Raw genomic sequence first — 19,595 nt, 5'->3', positions numbered from 1 at the left:
CAGGGACTGGGGCAGGCACACTTTCACGTTCACCGGGCTGATGCATCGAAGGATCCTATATGGGCCCATGAAGCGGGGATGGAACACGCTACTTTTCTTGAATCTCATGTGCCGTGTAGAGACCCAGACGTAATCTCCAGGTTTGTAGACCGGTCCAGGCCTTCTCCTCCTATCAGAAAAGGCTTTATACGTGGCCTTAGCCCCCTCCAGGGCAACTCGAGAACTCATCAAGGCCTCCTTGATGCGGGCCACCCTCTTGGCTGTTGTCGGCAATCTGTCTTCCCTGACCGGGTGCAGAAACGGCAAGAACCGGGGATGATGGCCGTAGTTACTATAAAAAGGGGAGGTCTTGGTGGAACAATGTGTGGCGTTGTTGTACGCGATTTCCGCGATCCAAAGTAGGTCCACCCACTCATCCTTCCCTTGCTCTACAAAACAACGTAGATATTGTTTGAGCGGCTGGTTCAGGTGCTCCGTCTGGCCGACCGTCTGCGGGTGATAACTCGTGGACATGGCAGACTTGACGTGTAACGCCGAACACTAAGTTTTCCAGAAGTGCGACGTGAACTGAGACCCCCTGTCCGACACGATCACGTTGGGTAGGCCATGTAGTCTCACTACATTCTTCAATAACAACGACGCCAGCTCTCCTGCCGAAGGTACCTGTTTGCAAGCGAGGAAGTGCCCCATCTTCGTGAGATAGTCCACCACCAGTATGGCCGTCTTTCCTTGATCCTTTGGTAGCCCGACAATGAAGTCTAAGGATATGTTTTCCCAGGGTTTGGTCGGTGTAGGAAGGGGTTGGAGGAGTCCTTGCGATCTTCTGTGGTCCGATTTCATGGATGCGCAAACGGTACATGATGAACACCAATTCCGGACGTCTGTTCTCTTGGCAGGCCACCAGAACTGCCGTCCTAGGCTCGCTACCGTCTTTTCGACACCCAGATGGCCGGCACAGGGAGACACGTGGCACCAGGTGAAGGTCTGTTTTCGAAGCCTAGGCGTGGGTAACAACATACATCGTCCTTTCACCGGAATCCCGTCCTTCATCTGCCACTCCTTGTGACTGCGAAGCCACCTCCGCCACATGAAGGTATGGGTCCTCTTCTGGACCCCCCTGAGGAACGTCTGTGGTTAAATCACCCCTATCACAACTCCTGGAGGGATGATGGAATGTTCGGCAACCGGCTGCGGATCCCTGGCATTCGATTGCCTCGAATGCGCGTCCGCTTTCCTGTTCTCCGTACCGGGTCGGTATGTGATGTGGAAATTGAAACCGGAGAAAAAGATCATCCACCTCATTTGACGGGGAGACAAACGCCGCGCCGCCGTCAGAAACTGGAGGTTTCTCTGGTCCGTATACACTGTAACCACGTGTCTGGCCCCCATTAACAAATGACTCCACTCAGCAAATGCGTCCTTTATTGCGAGTAGTTCCTTCTCTGCAATATGGTAATTGCGTTCCGCGTCGTTCAATTTACGAGACATGTACGCCACAGGATGGAGCAAACCCGTCACCTCATTCCTCTGAGATAGAATGGCACCCAGCGCCACATCAGAGGTGTCCGCTTCTACCACATAGGGTAATTCCGGATTCGAGTGAGCTAGCACCGGGGCGGTGCTGAAGGCCTTCTTGAGGGCCACAAATGCTTTTTGTGCTTCCGGTCCCCACACGAACTCCTGAGACTTCCTTAGTAGTTGCGTGATCGGGGTAACCAAGCCAGAAAACCCCTCAATAAAACGCCTATAAAAGTTGGCGAAGCCTATGAAGCTCTGGACTTCCTTTACTCCTCGGGGCACCGGCCACTCCTCCACCGCTCTGATCTTGCGTTCCGCCATCTCCTGTCCGTTGGGGCTCAGCATCACCCCAAGGAATTCCACTGATGTGACGTGGAAGTCACATTTGCTGAGTTTGCAGTATAGCATGTTCTCCCTCAGTTTTTTGAGAACCGCGGATACGTGCTGTACGTGTTCTTCCTCTGAGTTGGAGTAGATGAGTATGTCGTCTATGTAAACGACCACGTAGATATCCAATACCTCCCGGAACACCTCATTGAGGAAGTATTGGAAGGTGGCAGGGGCATTGCATAGTCCGAACGGCATGACGAGGTACTCAAAGAGCCCGAACCTGGTCTTAAAGGCGGTTTTCCATTTGTCGCCGTCCCTCATGCGCACAAGATGGTATGCCCCCTTGAGATCAAGCTTTGTGTATATTTGGGCCTTTTTTACCTGTTCCAGGAGAACGCTTATAAGAGGCAGGGGGTACCGTTTTTTTATGGTTATCGCGTTCAAGGCCCTAAAGTCCACGCAGGCCCTCAATTCGCAATTCGCTTTCAGAATGAAAAAGAGAGGCGATGCGGCAGGGGAAATCGACGGCCTGATGAACCCCAGCCCTAGTAACTTATCCAAATATCCCCGTAGATGTACGTTTTCGGGTTCTGTGACCGCATACAGTCTGCCGCTGGGAACACTAGCCCCCGGAACCAGGTCGATTTGGCAGTCGAACGGTCTATATGGAGGGAGCACCTCCGCTCGGATTTCATCGAAGACGTCCCCGAAACTGTGATACACTCTGGTCAGCTTTACGTCTTTTTCTGCTGCCGTGGCGACCGTGTGACCTTCGCCTACCTCACCTTCGTGGGGGTCCTGCCGCATGCCGCACCATTGTTCACAAAACGGGGAAGTCATCTCAATGTGATGCGTAGGCCAATCCACCGTTGGGTTATGTTTTTGGAGCCAGGGTAGACCCAATATGACCCCGTACTGCGGGGCTCTGATTATGCTAAAATCGATACGTTCGTGCAGTTTTCCGAACCTCACCGGTATTTCTCCTGTGTGCTGTCCGATAGGTCCGGTCACCAGACTTCTCCCATCCACTGCATACACCTCCTCTGGTATCTGTTTGGGAAGGAGAGTGAGACCCAGTCTCCGTGCTTCATTGTAGTCCATGAACATGCCCGTGGCTCCTGAATCAATCATGGCTACCACAGGTATCCACTGGTCCTGCACTCCTACGCGTAAGGTAATAAACAAATGTCTTCGTCCTTCTTGATTCGGGCTCAACATGGAAGGGATGTGGGTGTGACTCCAAGATGCCCCTTCCCTAGACCCGGAGTCCCTCAGTTTTCCGCTGGTGCGTCCACCACTGCTGTCACCGTTTTGTTCGCTCGGTATCGTGAGGTTTTTGGCTTGGCTGCACACTCGCGTACATAGTGCCCCTTTTTTCTGCAGTAAAGGCAAAGGCCTTGCTTGCGGCGTGATTCTTTTTCAGTGGCTGTAAGGCTCGCCCTTATAGCTCCTATGTCCATGGGTTCCGTCCTGGTGGAGGAGTTGGTCTCAGGGCCACCCATCGAAACATACGATGGCAGCGCTTTCCCTTTCCTCTTGTGATCGCCCTTTCTTTCGATCAATCTATGGTCCAGCCGTAGCACCAGGTTGATAAAGCCCTCACATGTCTTGGGTTGGGGGTCGAATTGTGCTACCACATCTTTGAGCTCTTTGCTCAAGCCCTGGTGAAACAGTGCGGTTTGTTTGGCTATGGGCCACTTAGTTTCGGCCACTAGCCTTCGAAAAGCATTAAGGTACTGCACCAGATCATTGTTGCCTTGCCTCAGCTCCAACATCTCTCGATCGGCAGTATACGAGTCTGCCCTTTGATCAAACACCTTCAAGAATTCCTCGCAGAAGGCTCCCCAATCACATAGGATAGGGTCGTCCCTGCTCACCAGTGGGACTGCCCATTGCGCCGCGTTCCCAGCAAGATACGAGATCAGAAAGGCCACTCTGGCTTGGCTGGTAGGAAAGGCCTTTGGTTTGCAGGACAGATGCAGTGCTACTTGAGTGAGGAATACCTGCACTGTGTTGGGGTCTCCGCTGTACCTCTCTGGTGTCGCCAAAGGAATGGCTAGGGGCATCTCTACCACAACCGCAGGAGCCGTGGCCGTGTGAGAGGCACCCGCCTGTAGCGGATCGTTCTGCAGAGCGTCCATTCTAGCCTTGACGACTGCTGTTTCCTGTCTGGAAGCGGTGAGCTCGATTCGCTTCGCGGCTAAGACGGCCATCACATCCTCAATCGTGGCCATGTCGTTCGCCCAACCAGGAGATGGTTATGGAAGAGGTCAGATATTATGTAACGTCCTGGCTTTCTCTGGGTTGGGACAAACAGACGACGGACCAGAGAAATGGAAGTTTAAGGATGATTTAATAAACAGATAAACAACTACAGACAACAAAGAATACCGGTACTGGAATCGCCAGTTAAAGTACGATACCCATTCACAGCTCTTCTAACCGTCCTCCGCATGCACACCGGACCCGGTATGCTCCAACGGAGGGCACAGTGCTAAGCAGTGGCTGACAATGCCACTCGACCGCTGTGAAGGGTAGTACCAAGGTTGTGGAATTTGCGGGGGGCACGTGGGAGTCACCCGGCCGGGCTCTCTACCACCTGGGAACAGCCACTCTACCAGTATCCCCCAGAGTACTGCCACAACACAAAGACACTGGGAACACCTCCTAGTGTGCGTCTCTTGTATCTGGGTTTAAGTGATGATACCCACGGTGGCGCAGAGAACGGATGGGAGCAGCCGCTCTACCTATCCCAGTTCTCCTACGAGTGTCGATGGCTAAGACGCGGAAACACCTCCTGGATAGCGTCTTAGCTCTAAGCGTGTGTTTACCCAAGTAACGAGGGTTGGGAGCTTTGGCTCGCACCAACCTCGTTTTCTCCAAATTGTCAGGCCGTTGGGAGCTTCGGCTCTACCAACGGGACTTGTGCCCAATGACGTTGAATACGGCTCTCAGAACGGGACAGGACACGGGCAGGAAGCACACGCTAGCACCTCTCCTCCGCTCCTTAGAATGTTCCTTCCGCCTCTCAACTCACCAACGGGTCCGTGTACCTCAACCAGGTACTCCGGCAAAGATCAGAATATCCGACGCCGAGTCCCAGTGATCTTCTCCTTAAGTAGTACTCTCGGCGTTGTATAACCATGACTCTTGAGTTGCATAACATGAAAACTAGGCGTTACCCTTGGTGTTATGTAACCAGAACTCTTGAGTTGCATAACATGAAAACTAGGCGTTACCCTTGGTGTTATGCAACCAGAACTCTTGAGTTGCATAACATGAAAACTAGGCGTTACCCTTGGTGTTATGTAACCAGAACTCTTGTGTTGCATAAGGCAATTGTTGCCGGAGGGCATTCTGGGAGTTGTAGTCCACTCTCCTCCAAGCGCACCAGGTTCACGGAAGTGGCATCGTGGGAGGGAATCCATGTGCGGGAGGGGATTCCTGACATTCCCATTTACAAAAAAGGAGATAGGTCAGAAGCTAAAAATGACTGTCCCTTATCACTTTTAGATTCATCTGCCAAGGTGATGAGTAAGATTTTATTATTGCAACTGGAGGAATGGGTAAATGATAATGACATGCTATCTCTTGTAGCTCCCTTTTCCTAGTATCAAGAGCAAGTTTATAATTATGTCTTAGGTTTTTGATTAACACATTGTCTCTCTGCTTACAATGTAGGGCTTGTTTCAGTTTCTTTAGTGCTTCGGTACAAGTATGGTCAAACCACCCCTTCTTTTTTTTCCTTCCCTACCTGATGGGGGCATTTAAAATCCTGTCAATAATAGTATTAGGGCCAGGTGTACGACCATTTCATTTAGCGCCGCGCAATTCGTGACACATTGCAAGTCTCAAATTGCGAGGCACTAAATGAAATGTACAACAGTGTGTTTGACACTGTTTGCGATTCCCAACGGGGTCGCAAATTGTGAGGCTTATAATATTAATGAGCCTCTCGCAAATTTTGGAGCCCATTGGAAATGCCAGCCCTCCCAGGGATGGAAGCCTGCTGGGCTAAGAAGACCACCATGTCTTGGACTGCTTTTAAATAAAACATTTTTTTTTGTAAATGTAGCCCATTTTCCTTAAAGGAAAATGGGATGCATTTAGAAAAAAAGGAAACGTTTTTGTTTCATTTTTTAAGGGAGGCAGTGGTCCCTAGTACCACTGTCTCTTAAAAATAAATTTGCATGCTTTTGCAAAGGGGAAGGGGTCCCTGGGAACCCCTTCTCATTTGCGAATGCATTACCACCTACTTGAAGTAGGTGGTAATTGCAAGTGTTTTGCGACCGCAATTGTGGTTGCAAAACATTTGTACATGGTTCTGAGACTCGCTCTTTAGAAGGGATCGCCCCTTCCTATTAGCGAGTTGCAAAACCTATTTAGCGAGTCGCTAAACAATTGCGACTCGCTAACTAGGCTATGTACATGGCCCAATAGTTTTTGCATGCCCAAACTGGTTAGCAAACCCTTTTGCGCATGCAAAAATGGGTCGTACATCTGGCCCTTAATCTTTTTAAAATTAGCAATCAGCTTCCTAGGGTCTACATCCTCTTTTAAACAATAAATAATCTCTTTGTTTCATTTTAAAACAATTTCATTGATAACTTTTCAGGGTTCCACACCATCCCATCTAATACGAGTCCCGTTGGATCTATGCGGGGTAATATTTACTACTGTACATAGATGCATTGTCCTTTTTAGGCCCAACATTTGAAATTACATAACAATACAATTATGATCACTTAGAGACAATTGGGCAACCCGTGAAGTATCACACATATAGGAAGTGTTAGATGAGATTAAGACATGATCAATAATTAAATTAGCATTCCTCCCAATAAAAGTTGGTATCAGGTCCCTATCAGTATCGCAGGCACACTGTAGTATTTCAAGATCATATTTAGCAATCACTGAGTTTAACATTTCCCCATACACGTTGTATAAAAAATGTCTACAGTCGTCCCCTTCATCATTCTTAATGACACAAGCATGAGTAGCTGCCAAGGAACGAGTTTGGATGTTAAAATCTCAAACCCATATGAGCACCACATTATTTCTAATGGAGTTTATAAAAGTATCTAGGCCTTTCTACAGCTCAGTTACAATGCTACTCCTGTTAATGTCAAACACATTATTATGGTAATTGATTACAATCACATCCCTCCCTTCTTTACAGTGCAGCCATGAATATTATAGTATCCAATATCAAAACATTTCTCAAGGGGCAGGCTCTCCGGCTCAGCTGAGAGCTAATATTATAATATTCACTGCACTCTAGAATATCGTCCCATAATGATTTGCAGGGCCTTTGGTTGGGATTGTATTCTTGCCCATAACTTTGCTTGGGGTGGTCCTAGGAGGATGGGACCACCACTGAATCGTTCAGCATGATATTCTTTGTGTGTTCAAGGTATCTGCTTGCCCTCCCCCTAGGTTAGGAGTGATCCCAAAATCGTCACCTCTCTCATTGCCTGGCATTTTTCAAAGTTCATTTTTGTGAATTGATTATATGCTTTTTATCATGTAAAGGTAAAGTTGTTTTATCAAAGGGTTGTGGGTGCAATAGCTCACTCAAGAGTGTGTGCATAAATTCCATGTTATGCATATTAATAAGACAGAAATATTGCATTTTCAACATAATGCGAATCAATAAAACAATAATCTCACAAACATTTAGTAAAACAACAAATAACTATCTTTACATGTTACAATACATATAGTTATCTCACATAAGTGAAATTAAAAATATGACAAGCAGTACCTCCAGCTGAACAATAAATAGTTCTATTTTTACATGCAAAAATGCATATAGTTATCTCACAAAAGGGAAAATGAAAATATATCAAGCAGTGAGAGAGGTGATGATTTTGGGGTCCTCCCTAACCGAGGGAGAGAACCGAGCAGATGCATTGAACACAAAGAGCACATAATGCTGAATGATTCAGTGGTGGTCCCATCCTCCTTGAACCACCCCAAGCACAGTTATTGGCAAAAGTACAATCCCAACCAAAGGCCCTGCAAAGCATTATGGGACGATATTCTAGAGTGCAGTGAATATTATCTATGATTCGTCATGTGCATATATCCCTTCTGCCACAGTTTTAATTAGATTGCACTCCCCAAAACTTCCAAAGCCAGGCTCCCTTTTGAGCTAGTTAATTTAGCCTGTCTGCCTTGGGTCCACATCCAGCATGTCATTATCTTTTCCAGAACTCATGAAAATGTCAGTTCCTCTAAACAATTACTTTGCTAACAGATAAGGTGAACAAATTCTGCTACAAGCTACATGATATTTACAATTCAAAGTCTGACAGTGTATTTGTAAATTAAGCATGCAGTCCTAGTTGAAGTATTTCCATCATGTTGGTTCAACTTGGTTATGTCTCAGGTTAATTGAAAGTCTCACAATGTAGTTTAAAATCAGTGGTCAAACCTATATAAATCCCGTGAATAGACCACTGAATGGTAGAGGCTTCAGATTCAGGTTATCATGAGAGCTCCTGCCCGACTGCTGCACCATCCATTCTTTCGCTGAGTGCTGATACAGAGAGGAGAGAAGTTACACCCAGCTGAAGGGAAAACACTCTCCCTGCTGAAGTCTGATCACCATAGCTGATTTACTGTGAACAAGTTTGTAGTTCGCAGAGTTCCAAGAATAGCTAGAGGCAAGTTAGCTACTCCATGTTCTCATAGTTTGCCAAGCAGAAGTAGTCTTTAGGTTGTTATGCTGCTAGGACCCTCATGTTAGAACTGTCCATATATCATTTTCCCTTCTAGTAACATGCACTAGCCCTCTTTTAATTATATTCTGTGTGGTTATTACTCATGTACTAAGCATCAGTATGCGACTGTTGAAATAAACACTTATAAACATACTTAGTGTATTTTAGCAGTGCAGTACTTGAGTGTGCTTTCTAAACGAAGCAATTGGTTTTGAATTACCACTGTGTTCTTGATCCCTTTATGGGACTGTCAGTAACCCAGAAAGCAGGAGGTGTGGCTTGACGCCGGTGAAGATGGGGGCATTTCTGTGAGCTACAGAGGGATGGCACTGTAAGCAGTGGTGCAATGGCATCCTCCCAGGACACCGACATTTGTCATGGAAACAAGTGTTATTTTACAGTAGCTGCTGCACCGCTCTTTTTAGATCTCAGGTGTGCATCTTTGTAGTAATATCGGCGGTGCGCTTCAGTTCCTCAGAAGCGTCCACCATTTTCTTCACGGAACGGTAAAGCAGAGGCTGCCAACTCCTCACTACATTTCCATATTGCCCTGCATTCAGCTAAAGCTAATTTCAAATGTGAAAACTGGAGTGTATTGTTTAGAGTGGTCCAATGTTTTGACAACGGGTGAGGTTTAATGAATAATTTTCTAGAAATACGAGTCATATCCCCAGTTGCCTAAGCTGATTCTTGTGGCTTCATGTTTGCCTCTGGTCCCAACACCTGTGGTGCACTGCTTTTCAACCATTCTGGTGGTGGCTCTATAATATGAGCAAAATAAAACTTTTAAACAACCCTGCTGGTCTCCCTCAAACAAACAGCTCAAACACTCTTCTGCTCTTTCAACTTACATTGCAATGGATGAAACATCCTCACACAAGAGCTCTGCCTCCACCTCCGCCATTGTTTCCACACAGTCTAATCCTGGTAAAGCATCAATTAAGAGATTGAAAAAAGATCCATCATCTCTTACAAAGTCTCCTACTCCAGTCTCAATGGATTTCTCGTTGGAAGAAAATAGGGTTTTACATCTGTTTATGGAGAAAACTAATGCTAGGTTACAATCGCTTAGTGACAGGTGGTCACATATGGAGGAACAAATATCTTGTGGAGCAGCAAAATACTTTTCTGAACGCAACATCTCTCACAGTGAACTCTCTCCAGATGTAGTTAGTTACCTTGCAGAAGCAAGTTGAAGACCTCGAAAACCACAATAGGAGGAATAATCTTCGTATCTATGGTGTGCCTGAAGGGATAGTGGGGTTGAATCCAATTTAGTTTTGCAAAACTTATTTACCTCAGTTACTGAATTTGTCATTAGAGACACTGTTTAATTTCTATCAGGCAAACAGATTAGGCCATCCTCACTTCCAAAAGACCTGGAGGAGTCATCCTGTACTTTTTGTAAGTCATTAACACAGCTAGGCTTCTTAAAGTAATCTCATGTTCAGGTCATCACATATATTTCTCCCAAGACTATGGCAAAAGTATAGCTGATCAAAAGGGAGAAATTTTTGAGTGTGAGACAAACTCTTTGATCTCTCGGAGCATGCTTTGGGCTGTTTCATGCTCGTCTTTTTAAAAGGACATACAACAGTAAGACGGCATCCTATGAAGACCCATCTTGTCTAAAGGCTTTCCTTGCGACATACAAAGTGGACAATATGGACATTGCTTCATCTTCCAATTTGTTTTTGTTTTTCCTCACAGGTTCTATATTTGTAGATGATTGCTCATATAATAATGGTATAATCTTCATTACTGTTCTTTTGTTTTATTTTAGGTAACAGTCATCTTTGAAGGAAAGTATAAATTATTTAGGCTAACTTATTCTCTTATTATTTTCATTTTCATTGCAGGAGTTGTTTCCTTCTTGTACTTGTCCTAGTCATCTGTTCCCTACTTACCCCCCTTTTTGTACCTTGTTCCCGTCTGAGGACCGGACGTGTTGTCGTATCCATTTGGGCTCCCCCCTCATCAAACTATTGTTAGGTATGTTCCCCTGTTTTTTACACTTTTTTGCTTATTTCCCTTTTTTCTAATCCTCATTGTTTTGTACCTTCCTCCCTTTATTTTCTTTTGCTGCTATTTCTTTTCCACTCTTCTCTCTTCCCTTTATTATTTCAAATTCCACAATTTTTTACCTCTTTTTCATTATGTTACTCTTCTCACCTATCATATGGTTCTTTTTTATCCCCTTTTACATGATGTAAGATTGTACTTTTCTTCATGTTACTTTTGAATGGTTTTGTCAATAGTTTCTTGGAACTTCAGAGGGTTGAACTCCCGAATCAAAAGACAATGAGTCCTCACTCATTTGTCAAATTTTAATGCTCACTTTGCTTTTTTGCAGGAGTCTCATCTTTTCAGAAAACGAATCTAAAAACTACAGAAAGGGTGGGTGGCTAAGGTATTCTTCTTGCCTATTAACGGTGAAAAGCAAGGGGCTGTGATCTTATGGCACAAATCGGTAAAGATTCAACTGGTCTCAGGAAACTGATGTAGAAGGAAGATGGTTATTGCTCAAACTATACATTGACAAGGTCCCAATTCTATTTTTCAATGTTTATGGGCCTAACACCTCTGTTTTAGTACTCTATCTCCCAGAAGCTCTTACATTATCCAGATGATAATCTCGTCCTTGCAGGTGACTGTGATTTACCTGTTGACTCATTTCTTGACACACTCCTCCTCTCATTACATCCCAAACAAACCGCAAAAGGCTTTCAAACGTACTCTCCAACAATAGACCCTGACTGAAGCTTGACGATTATCCAATCCCTCTATGAGGGAGTACACTTATGTTTCTCCAGTACACCACACACAATCTCAAATAGATGATTTGTAATTTATTAAGCTCAATTTTAATATCCAACCACACTCGGTTTTCTGTACATTTAGATCTTCTGCCTGCGCTCACCTCTCCCATGAGATGAATATTGAACAATTCTCTGTTGTTTGAATCTATTTTTTAAAATGTGTTACCGAGGCATCGCTTGTCGTTTCCTAGCACTGACACACTTTTGGCTGCCTAGCACCAATTTTGTGATTTACCTGTTGACTCATTTCTTGACACACTCCTCCTCTCATTACATCCCAAACAAACCGCAAAAGGCTTTCAAACGTACTCTCCAACAATAGACCCTGACTGAAGCTTGACGATTATCCAATCCCTCTATGAGGGAGTACACTTATGTTTCTCCAGTACACCACACACAATCTCAAATAGATGATTTGTAATTTATTAAGCTCAATTTTAATATCCAACCACACTCGGTTTTCTGTACATTTAGATCTTCTGCCTGCGCTCACCTCTCCCATGAGATGAATATTGAACAATTCTCTGTTGTTTGAATCTATTTTTTAAAATGTGTTACCCAGGCATCGCTTGTCGTTTCCTAGCACTGACACACTTTTGGCTGCCTAGCACCAATTCAGCCACCCTTGCGTCATGGTGCAAGGGTGCCTGCGCTGTCGGCGGTATTGTTTTTGTGCAGGACGGGAGACTTTCTGCACAAAAACAATCCTGAGAGGCTTTATCCTTTTTCTATCTGTTCTTCAAAATGCGGCACACATAGAAAGGGGAAGAAACAAAGATAGGAAGGAGCATCTTTTTTGGTGCATTTCCAGGTCTACCAGTAATGGTAAATCTGGGAATGCACCAAAATCCATTGGTGGATTCACAGGAACACCCATGTTCCATCCATGGTACGCCTCCTTGGGCCAGAGTAATGCAAGGTGACCATGCGTAGCTTGATACATCTCACTTAGGTTTTGCATCACAAAACCTTGATAAACCTGGCCCAAAGTAAGTCTCACAAAGTTAAGGGGGGCGACAGATGGTTCATGTTTCAAGCAGTGGACCCTCAGTGCTTTATCTGTGTCCATGCACCAGGGTTATTTGTAGGCTCTATTTAATGAAACATAGGAGTATATTTACAACGCTAGATGACTAGTGTGAGTGAGCTCCATCTGAATATCCCTCTTGTGTATTATCTACATGACTGATGCACTACATCAATGGCACACTATGCTGATGGCAATGAATGGATATAGCAGATACAAGGGCTTAACAGTATGGAATGACAGTACTTACAGTACATTACAGTACAAGGCGTAAGGCTTATGTCATGAAAATGTTTTGTTTCGCTATTCATGCACATTCATGTTTTCATTGCAGACACTTATTAAAACCACTTTTAATGTATGGACGCTGTGCTCATACCAACCATTGTTTCCGGGGGACTCCTTAACTTGACACATCTTTTTTATCATCAGATATCTTGATTATGAGGGCACCTTTTAGCAATGCTTGTGCTTTAACGTTTCTTTCTGAAATCATGAGATAAAGTTCTGACTGAAATTTAAAATAAGGTCTAATATGCTGCTAGAATACGCAGAGTGAAAGAGGGGCAGCTTTTATTGCAAGAAATGAGCACATGTAAACGTCCTTCATTTGGAGTGCTACAATGTATTTACAGAAACGATATTACTCTAACATGTTAAAATATGCTGATAAAACAGCTTTCCTGTGTTCCAATGCAATAAAAAAAATCACTTAATTAACATTTTTAATAGGATCTCCTGAATGTCCACACATTCCGTTCTTAAGACATCTACGTTGTTATAGCACAGCTGCACTTTGTGTATCATTGTGTGTTAAAATATCCTAAAAGCCACTTATAAGTGCTATAGTGTGGATGAAGTGCCCATACTTCACCAACCCTATTTTTTGTTCTGTAAATATTCGTCCTGCTCCTTATTTTGCCACATAATTACAGTGCCCCAGTAAGTGAGGCTTGATAATTCTTTGGTTGCAATAGTGTTGTGATATTGTGTCTCTGACTGATGCCATGCCAACTTTTCATTCTGACAGGAAGGAATGGCTGCTAACCTCTCTACACCCTTCAGCTTGCTAATAACACCTGCCGATAAGCACCCTGAACAGATAAAAGAAATGCATATAGCAGCAAGCATCGCTAACCTGCTCATCTTCATTGTGGGGATTTCTGGCAATGCCATTGTGATCTGGTTGGGGGGCTTCAAGATGGAGAAGACCGTCTGCACAATCTGGTACCTGAATCTGGCTGTGGCCGACTTCTTCTTCTGTGCCTCTCGTATCCTCACTGCCACCAGGGAAGCCTTGGATTTTCACTGGCCTTTTGGAAGGGATGCTTGCAAGGTGAACAGCTTCATAAAGTTCTTCAACCTCTTCGCCAGCGTCCTTCTGTTGATGGTCATCAGCATCGATCGTTGCATCATGGTGACCAACCCCATCTGGTGCAGGATCCACCGAACTATCAAGCTGAGTGCCATTATCTGCTTTGTAGTGTGGTTACTGGCAACAGCCATGAGTTTGCCTTATGCAATTTACTTCGAAACCTATGTAAATAAGTCCAGGACTGATTGTAAATACTCAAAAGACCTGGGTAAAGGAAAAGAACATGCTTTGCGCATGAGTCGATTCATCATTAGTTTTGTTATCCCCGTCATCATCATCAGTGTATGCAACCTAATTCTGTCCAACCAGTTGAAGCAGAAAAAGGTGAAGAACTCCAAAGTTGCCCTGAAGCTTGTCACAGTAGTGGTTGTTGTATTTTTTGTCTGCTGGCTCCCCCACCACGTGCTGCTTCTACTGAAGGCTGAGTATGGGTCCAGAACAGCATGGAAGGCAGGATTTAAGGTGGCTAACTTTTTAGCCTTTTCCACTGCCTGTATTAACCCATTCCTCTACTTTTTCATGGGCTACCTGAGGAATCATCGCCATATAGAGTCTCTACGTTCAGTTCTCATCCGAGTCTTCGCCGATGACATTAGTAGCTCGACTGACCCTGAAAACCATCAGATGTCTGTGCAGAGCGTGCCTTGAAAACCAAGGGTCTCTTTGATGCGCCCACCATGCTGATGTCCTTATGTTCAATGTAGGGTTGCGATGCTGGTTGACGAGCTTCCAGAGCTTTATCAGGAGACTGTTCTAAGACCTTGTCTTCAAACATTCACTATAGGATTTTTCATTTCGGTGGCAGCCACTCTGCATAAATATAGTGCTCTAAATAGTGTGTGCACAAGAATGAAACTAGTTCTGGTGTTCTACAAACAAATGTGTCCCAAAGTGTGAAGCAAGAAGGCAGTGTGAGGCAAGGTTTGTGAAACATATCGCCCCATATCCCATTTGGACCAGCACAAGTTGAACTGTCATGTGAAGTCAGATAAATCCAACTAAATACTATTGAAGGTGAACATTCTAAGTCTTTTAAACTCACCAAAGGAAATTGGTATGATGCCAATCAAAAGTAGAGATAATGTATTAATTATTTCTGCGGTCCATCTGGGAAGATATAAGGAGCAAACTCGATATCAACGTTTACTCATCGAAAAAATGACTTACTGACATTTGGAAAGTCGAGAATAACACAGTACGCATGCTTAGCCCCTGAAAACTTTGAACCCTCCGAACCCCTAAACAGGTTCTTAATTGCTCATAAGGGGAAAGAAGTAGACAAAAAGGGGGAAATATAATAAGTAATTGTATTAGTAGGAGTCACATTTGCTTTTTATTTCTCCTCCCGCCTTTATGACCCTTGGGAGCAAGAGTAGCAAAGAAAGCACCATGTGCACCAAGGGGGCAAGCTAGGGTTGGCAGCTGCCACCTCTGGTTGCCCATGAATGATGTGCATGAGAATATGTTGTCTCTATTTGGATCCTCAAGTGTGTTACATACTTTGGACTGGAATTCAAGAAGTGAGGAGGAGGCTCTTACATGTAGTGGCAGGCTGTTCCATGCTTTAGGAGCGATGTAGGCGAAGGCTTGACTGTCGACCATTATCATTTTATTGTTTGTGTATTTGTTTGAAGAATGCTTGAGCCTGTAATTTTGAGTAGTGACCACATGGGAGTACTAGGATTCCAATAATTATTCATTTGGAACACCCGGATTAATAATAATAATAATAATCCACATTTGTAAGCGCGAACAATCACCCATTAGGGTCTCCAGGCGCTGGGGGCCGTCGGGAAGATTAAGCAAGCTATTACCCAGAGTCACATGGTGCTGGGCTAATCTGCCGCCGGCCCCAGGGATCGAACTAAAATGGGGATATCTCCATCCTCCTCATGAGTACAGTCAAAAGCCAGCACTGCTGAAGTTAACTGTTTATTGAAGACAATTCTTGGAGAGATGGTAAATGGCAACTGTGTTTCTGTGAACTCTAAAGAACATGGTACCTTGCTACATAGCCTGGCAAAGACGCAGGGGAAACTGAGAATGCCCAGCCAGGGCCGTAGCCACCGGGGCCGAGCCTATATTTATGTCTCTCCCCCCTAAAATACTGGGCTCAGGTTTGTTGAACTTTTCTTTCTCTTTAATCATGGTAACGTTTTTTTCTACCAGAGTTAGCCCCGTGCCATGGCTCTGTGTTTTCAGAGGCAGCACACTGTTTGTCTTTGAATGGGTGGGTAATGTGCTAGTGTGAGCAGGGTGGGGGCTATCTGTCGACCACTACCAGGACTGGGTCACACATAGGCCAAGGTCGTCCTTCTTGCCTCGCTGGGAAATAAACTGGCTTAGCAATTTAGCAGGTGCAAGGGAAGATGAGACAAGGTACCATAGGGTCGCATCACTTAAGTCCAGCAATTTAAATCAGCTGATGATGAAAGAAACACTGACAGGCACACTTGCATTGCCAGAGTGTAAGCAGCACAACTATGAAGGTCTGTAATATATGAATCACAACCAAGCAGAGAGTGCTTCCTTGCATGATATGTCTGGCTCTTCCCTACAGCACGTTGGACCCAGGTACTTTGAATCAACACTGTACAGCTGGTAAACTGCAGGTGAGCCTTGCGACCTTGGGTCTTTGCCTGTCACGTTTTCCGCGTTAGTTTTGTGACATTTCTTCTTTTTATTATGCCCATGATGTATATTTCTACACCTAGCCTAGTGTATGACATTTTGACCATTCAGGGACATGTAGTTTTGTTTTGAAAATATTGAAACAATGCAAGTACCAATATTCAGCACAAAAGTGAATACATTATTTGCTTATACTTGTCATTCAAATCTGACGTCATGTTGAGACTGCTGAAATTGCCATATGACAGATTGACGTTTATTTTTTTCCTTGAGGCTGTGACACTCATTTATGTGTAACAACAAAAAGTAAGTTTTAAGCAAATGCACATTGAGATTTGTATCAAAACTTAAGCATCCAAACAGAGAGTTCTCTACTTATTTTGTGTCAGGTATGTGTGTGTTTGCAAGTGTGCATGCGTGAGTTTGTGTTTAGCTAACCGCAACTTTTATGCACTGGGAGCTTGCAGTAATTACATTAGTGTTGTCATTGGATATGGTGTTGCATGTGGGAAGACTTTTTGGGCAAATGGCAAGGCTTTTATGTGCCGATAGGAGAACTGGGCAGAATCAGGGTATTTGTAGATTGATAATAAACATGATGTCAGAGAGAATGGTCAAAGAGTTATGATTCCTTCTGACATTCACAGTGATCTGCAGCTCACAAATATACTTGATGGCAAGGCAGACTCAGGCTTCCATCTTTCCAAAGTTCATACATTTGTTAATAGTCACATCTGTTATTTACAGTACTTTAAAAATGGAGAGGAGTGCCATAGAGTGCTATATAAAAATAAGTTTTATACTATTCTTATGTTAAATAGTCTTGTTTGTGCATGTGCTTTGGCCCTGAAGTTGGGGAATCATTGGAAAAAGGGCCCTGATTGTTAAGGGTGGTATTTGTCTGAGGCAACCTTAAGTGAGAAGCTGCTACTCAAATCTTCCACTTACAGACAAATGTACACATCCAACGTGCTGACAAATATTACTTGTGACAGAATTAGAATGAGTCCCCGTGTTAAACTTTCGACCCAAGCCCCACAAAAGCTTCTGATTGGCCTATATGGGGAATACTGAGCCATGGTATTCATCCTCTACCTGTGCTTTCAAAAATCTCCACCATTTTACACCATTCTCCTGCGGTGCAATATTGACATAATCCCACAATCCCCAAAGGTTCCATGCTGTTGGATTTCACCAACTTGCTTTTTTGTGTAGGCCTCCAGAATAGCCCCTTCTGATTGAGTTGTTGGGACTGGTTCCTGATACTGTAGCCATCATCTCTTCCACTTGGCTGTCTATAGCAACCACAACTAGCTGTGACAACACATAGGTCTTCAAGCATGTCCAACACAAGGGATTCACCCTGAGACAAGTTTGCAGTCTAAGATCATCTACAATGTGTTTAATTATTCTGGTCTTATGACAGATAGTGTCTAGGGATAAATAAATAGGAGTCATGGTATATATGTCCCTGCTAAGTCAGCTTCTGGTGGCCCTGTCGTTCATTGGGTCTCCATGAGGTTTCATGTGTAAAGTCTGAGCTCTTTTCAGGCCCTAGAATGACCAGAGAGCTAAGGGCAAGAGTCTAAGGCCCAGAAGAATTTGCTGAATTTCAGCCCTCATCACTGCTAATCCTGAGTGTAGGGAGCCTTAGGGGTGGTTTTGAGCACTGATTTAGATGCATTATGTGAAACTTGAATTGAACATCAGATGATGGGTGCCATTAATCAAAGTATTCACCAAGGCAGAATTTGTCTGCCTTATCCTTATCTCACTTTAAGCAATATGCATATTGCTGTCTTAAATATACAGGTTCCTAGTCATCAATGAGGACAAATTCAACTGAAGACATTTTGTCCCAGATCTTTGAAATTATTCATGCCATATTTCAGCATACATACCCTGATGCCACCAGTCTCATGTATTTTGCCCTTTCTCTAGCAAGGTACTTCTTGAACATGCTCTGGGTTGTGAAAGAATATACATCAACTCGTCATGCAAGCTTAGTTTGCTGTTGCTTTTCATGGGGATCACTGTTCTGGTTCTAAACCTTGCTTCATGCAGGGAGACAGTGGCTGAATTAATCTTTCAGAACGTTCCTGGGTGATTGGGGCATTTTACTTATAAAACTGCACTGTGCAGCCATGGTACGGAGATCTGGTGCCTGCAGGTTAAGAAACAGTCAGTCTTGATTCAACTTATCTGTGGGCCTGCTAATGTCATAACTGTTGTATGGTTTTCTTGGGCCAGAGTCGGGTCTTTATTTTAGTTGCATATTTTAGTTTGACATTGTTTGTCTAATGGTGACTTTTTACATATTTTTATAATTCATAATTCATACACTCTGTCCAAGGCTAGGAACACAGAACAAGATATTCTAGTGCTCACGTTATCTGTTAAAGACAGCTCCCAGAATCCAAAAATATCATCGCATCTGTGCTGCACCTTTGACCCAGTCAGATATGATCAATGTTCAGTTATATAAAGAGACTCTGCACTACATTTGTCAGAGGAGAACTTTGTCTGGGATTATCTTGGAACGTGCACTGTGTTGAGATGCAGCCCTACTGACTCTGACCTTTCAACCTGCAGAGTGCGATACCCTGCTCTACATGAGACTGGCTTCCTGGCACATCTGTCTCTGTATGGGGGGTCAGGCTATCCTAACCGATCTGGCAGAGGGTATTCCCACTATCCTCTCATAGTATAGGTAGTAACAGAAAGGAATATAATAATGCAGTAAAATTGCCATGGTTGAATTGTTTATCTTTTTCACCATTCTAATATCGCTGGGTACAATGCTTTGTTTCATCTGCCTAATTGTCGCAACTCATTCTCTCTATGCAAGTATATGATTGTTTCAATAAATGTTTGAAAATCTATATTCGTATATGTCATGTGATCACCTTGTACATGGACGAGTAAATAATGAAAGGGTATATCTGTTTCCACGATTTCCTTGGGAATCAGAGTGATAATGTTTGAGGTTGCCTGTATCACCTGGTACCCTGATCAGGTTAGGGCTTCAGGTGAGGCACTGAGAGCTAGTCTGGAATTGGGCCGAAATTTGTTAATAGTGTAAATGAACTCAGTCCCTGTATTCTGAAGTTATGTTATCCTAATATGCAGTCCTACTTAGTTTGTTGAAACTGTACAACAGAACCTCAGAT

The 19,595-nt window shown here is 44.0% G+C and overlaps 1 protein-coding gene across 2 annotated transcripts in view; it reads left to right on the top strand.

Annotated features, from left to right (window-relative positions):
- The window catches only part of LOC146808962 (C3a anaphylatoxin chemotactic receptor-like), a 97,118-nt gene extending 77,818 nt beyond the window's left edge, over positions 1-19,300 (top strand). Inside the window, exons 2-4 of one of the 2 annotated variants that reach the window (XM_085615762.1) lie at positions 10,433-10,565; positions 10,927-10,970; positions 13,450-19,300. In XM_085615762.1, coding sequence (XP_085471888.1) covers positions 10,433-10,565; positions 10,927-10,970; positions 13,450-14,442 — 1,170 coding nt within the window. In that variant the 3' untranslated portion in view covers positions 14,443-19,300. Of the gene's footprint in view, positions 1-10,432; positions 10,566-10,926; positions 10,971-13,449 lie in introns of those variants that run through there. The other variant, XM_085615763.1, reaches the window with a different exon arrangement.
- Positions 19,301-19,595: the final 295 nt, after the last annotated feature.

The sequence above is a fragment of the Triturus cristatus genome, chromosome 7, assembly GCF_964204655.1.
Source record: "Triturus cristatus chromosome 7, aTriCri1.1, whole genome shotgun sequence".
NCBI lineage: Eukaryota > Metazoa > Chordata > Amphibia > Caudata > Salamandridae > Triturus > Triturus cristatus.
Note: the sequence above shows the minus strand (reverse complement) of the source record. Positions and strands in the feature narration are given on the sequence as shown.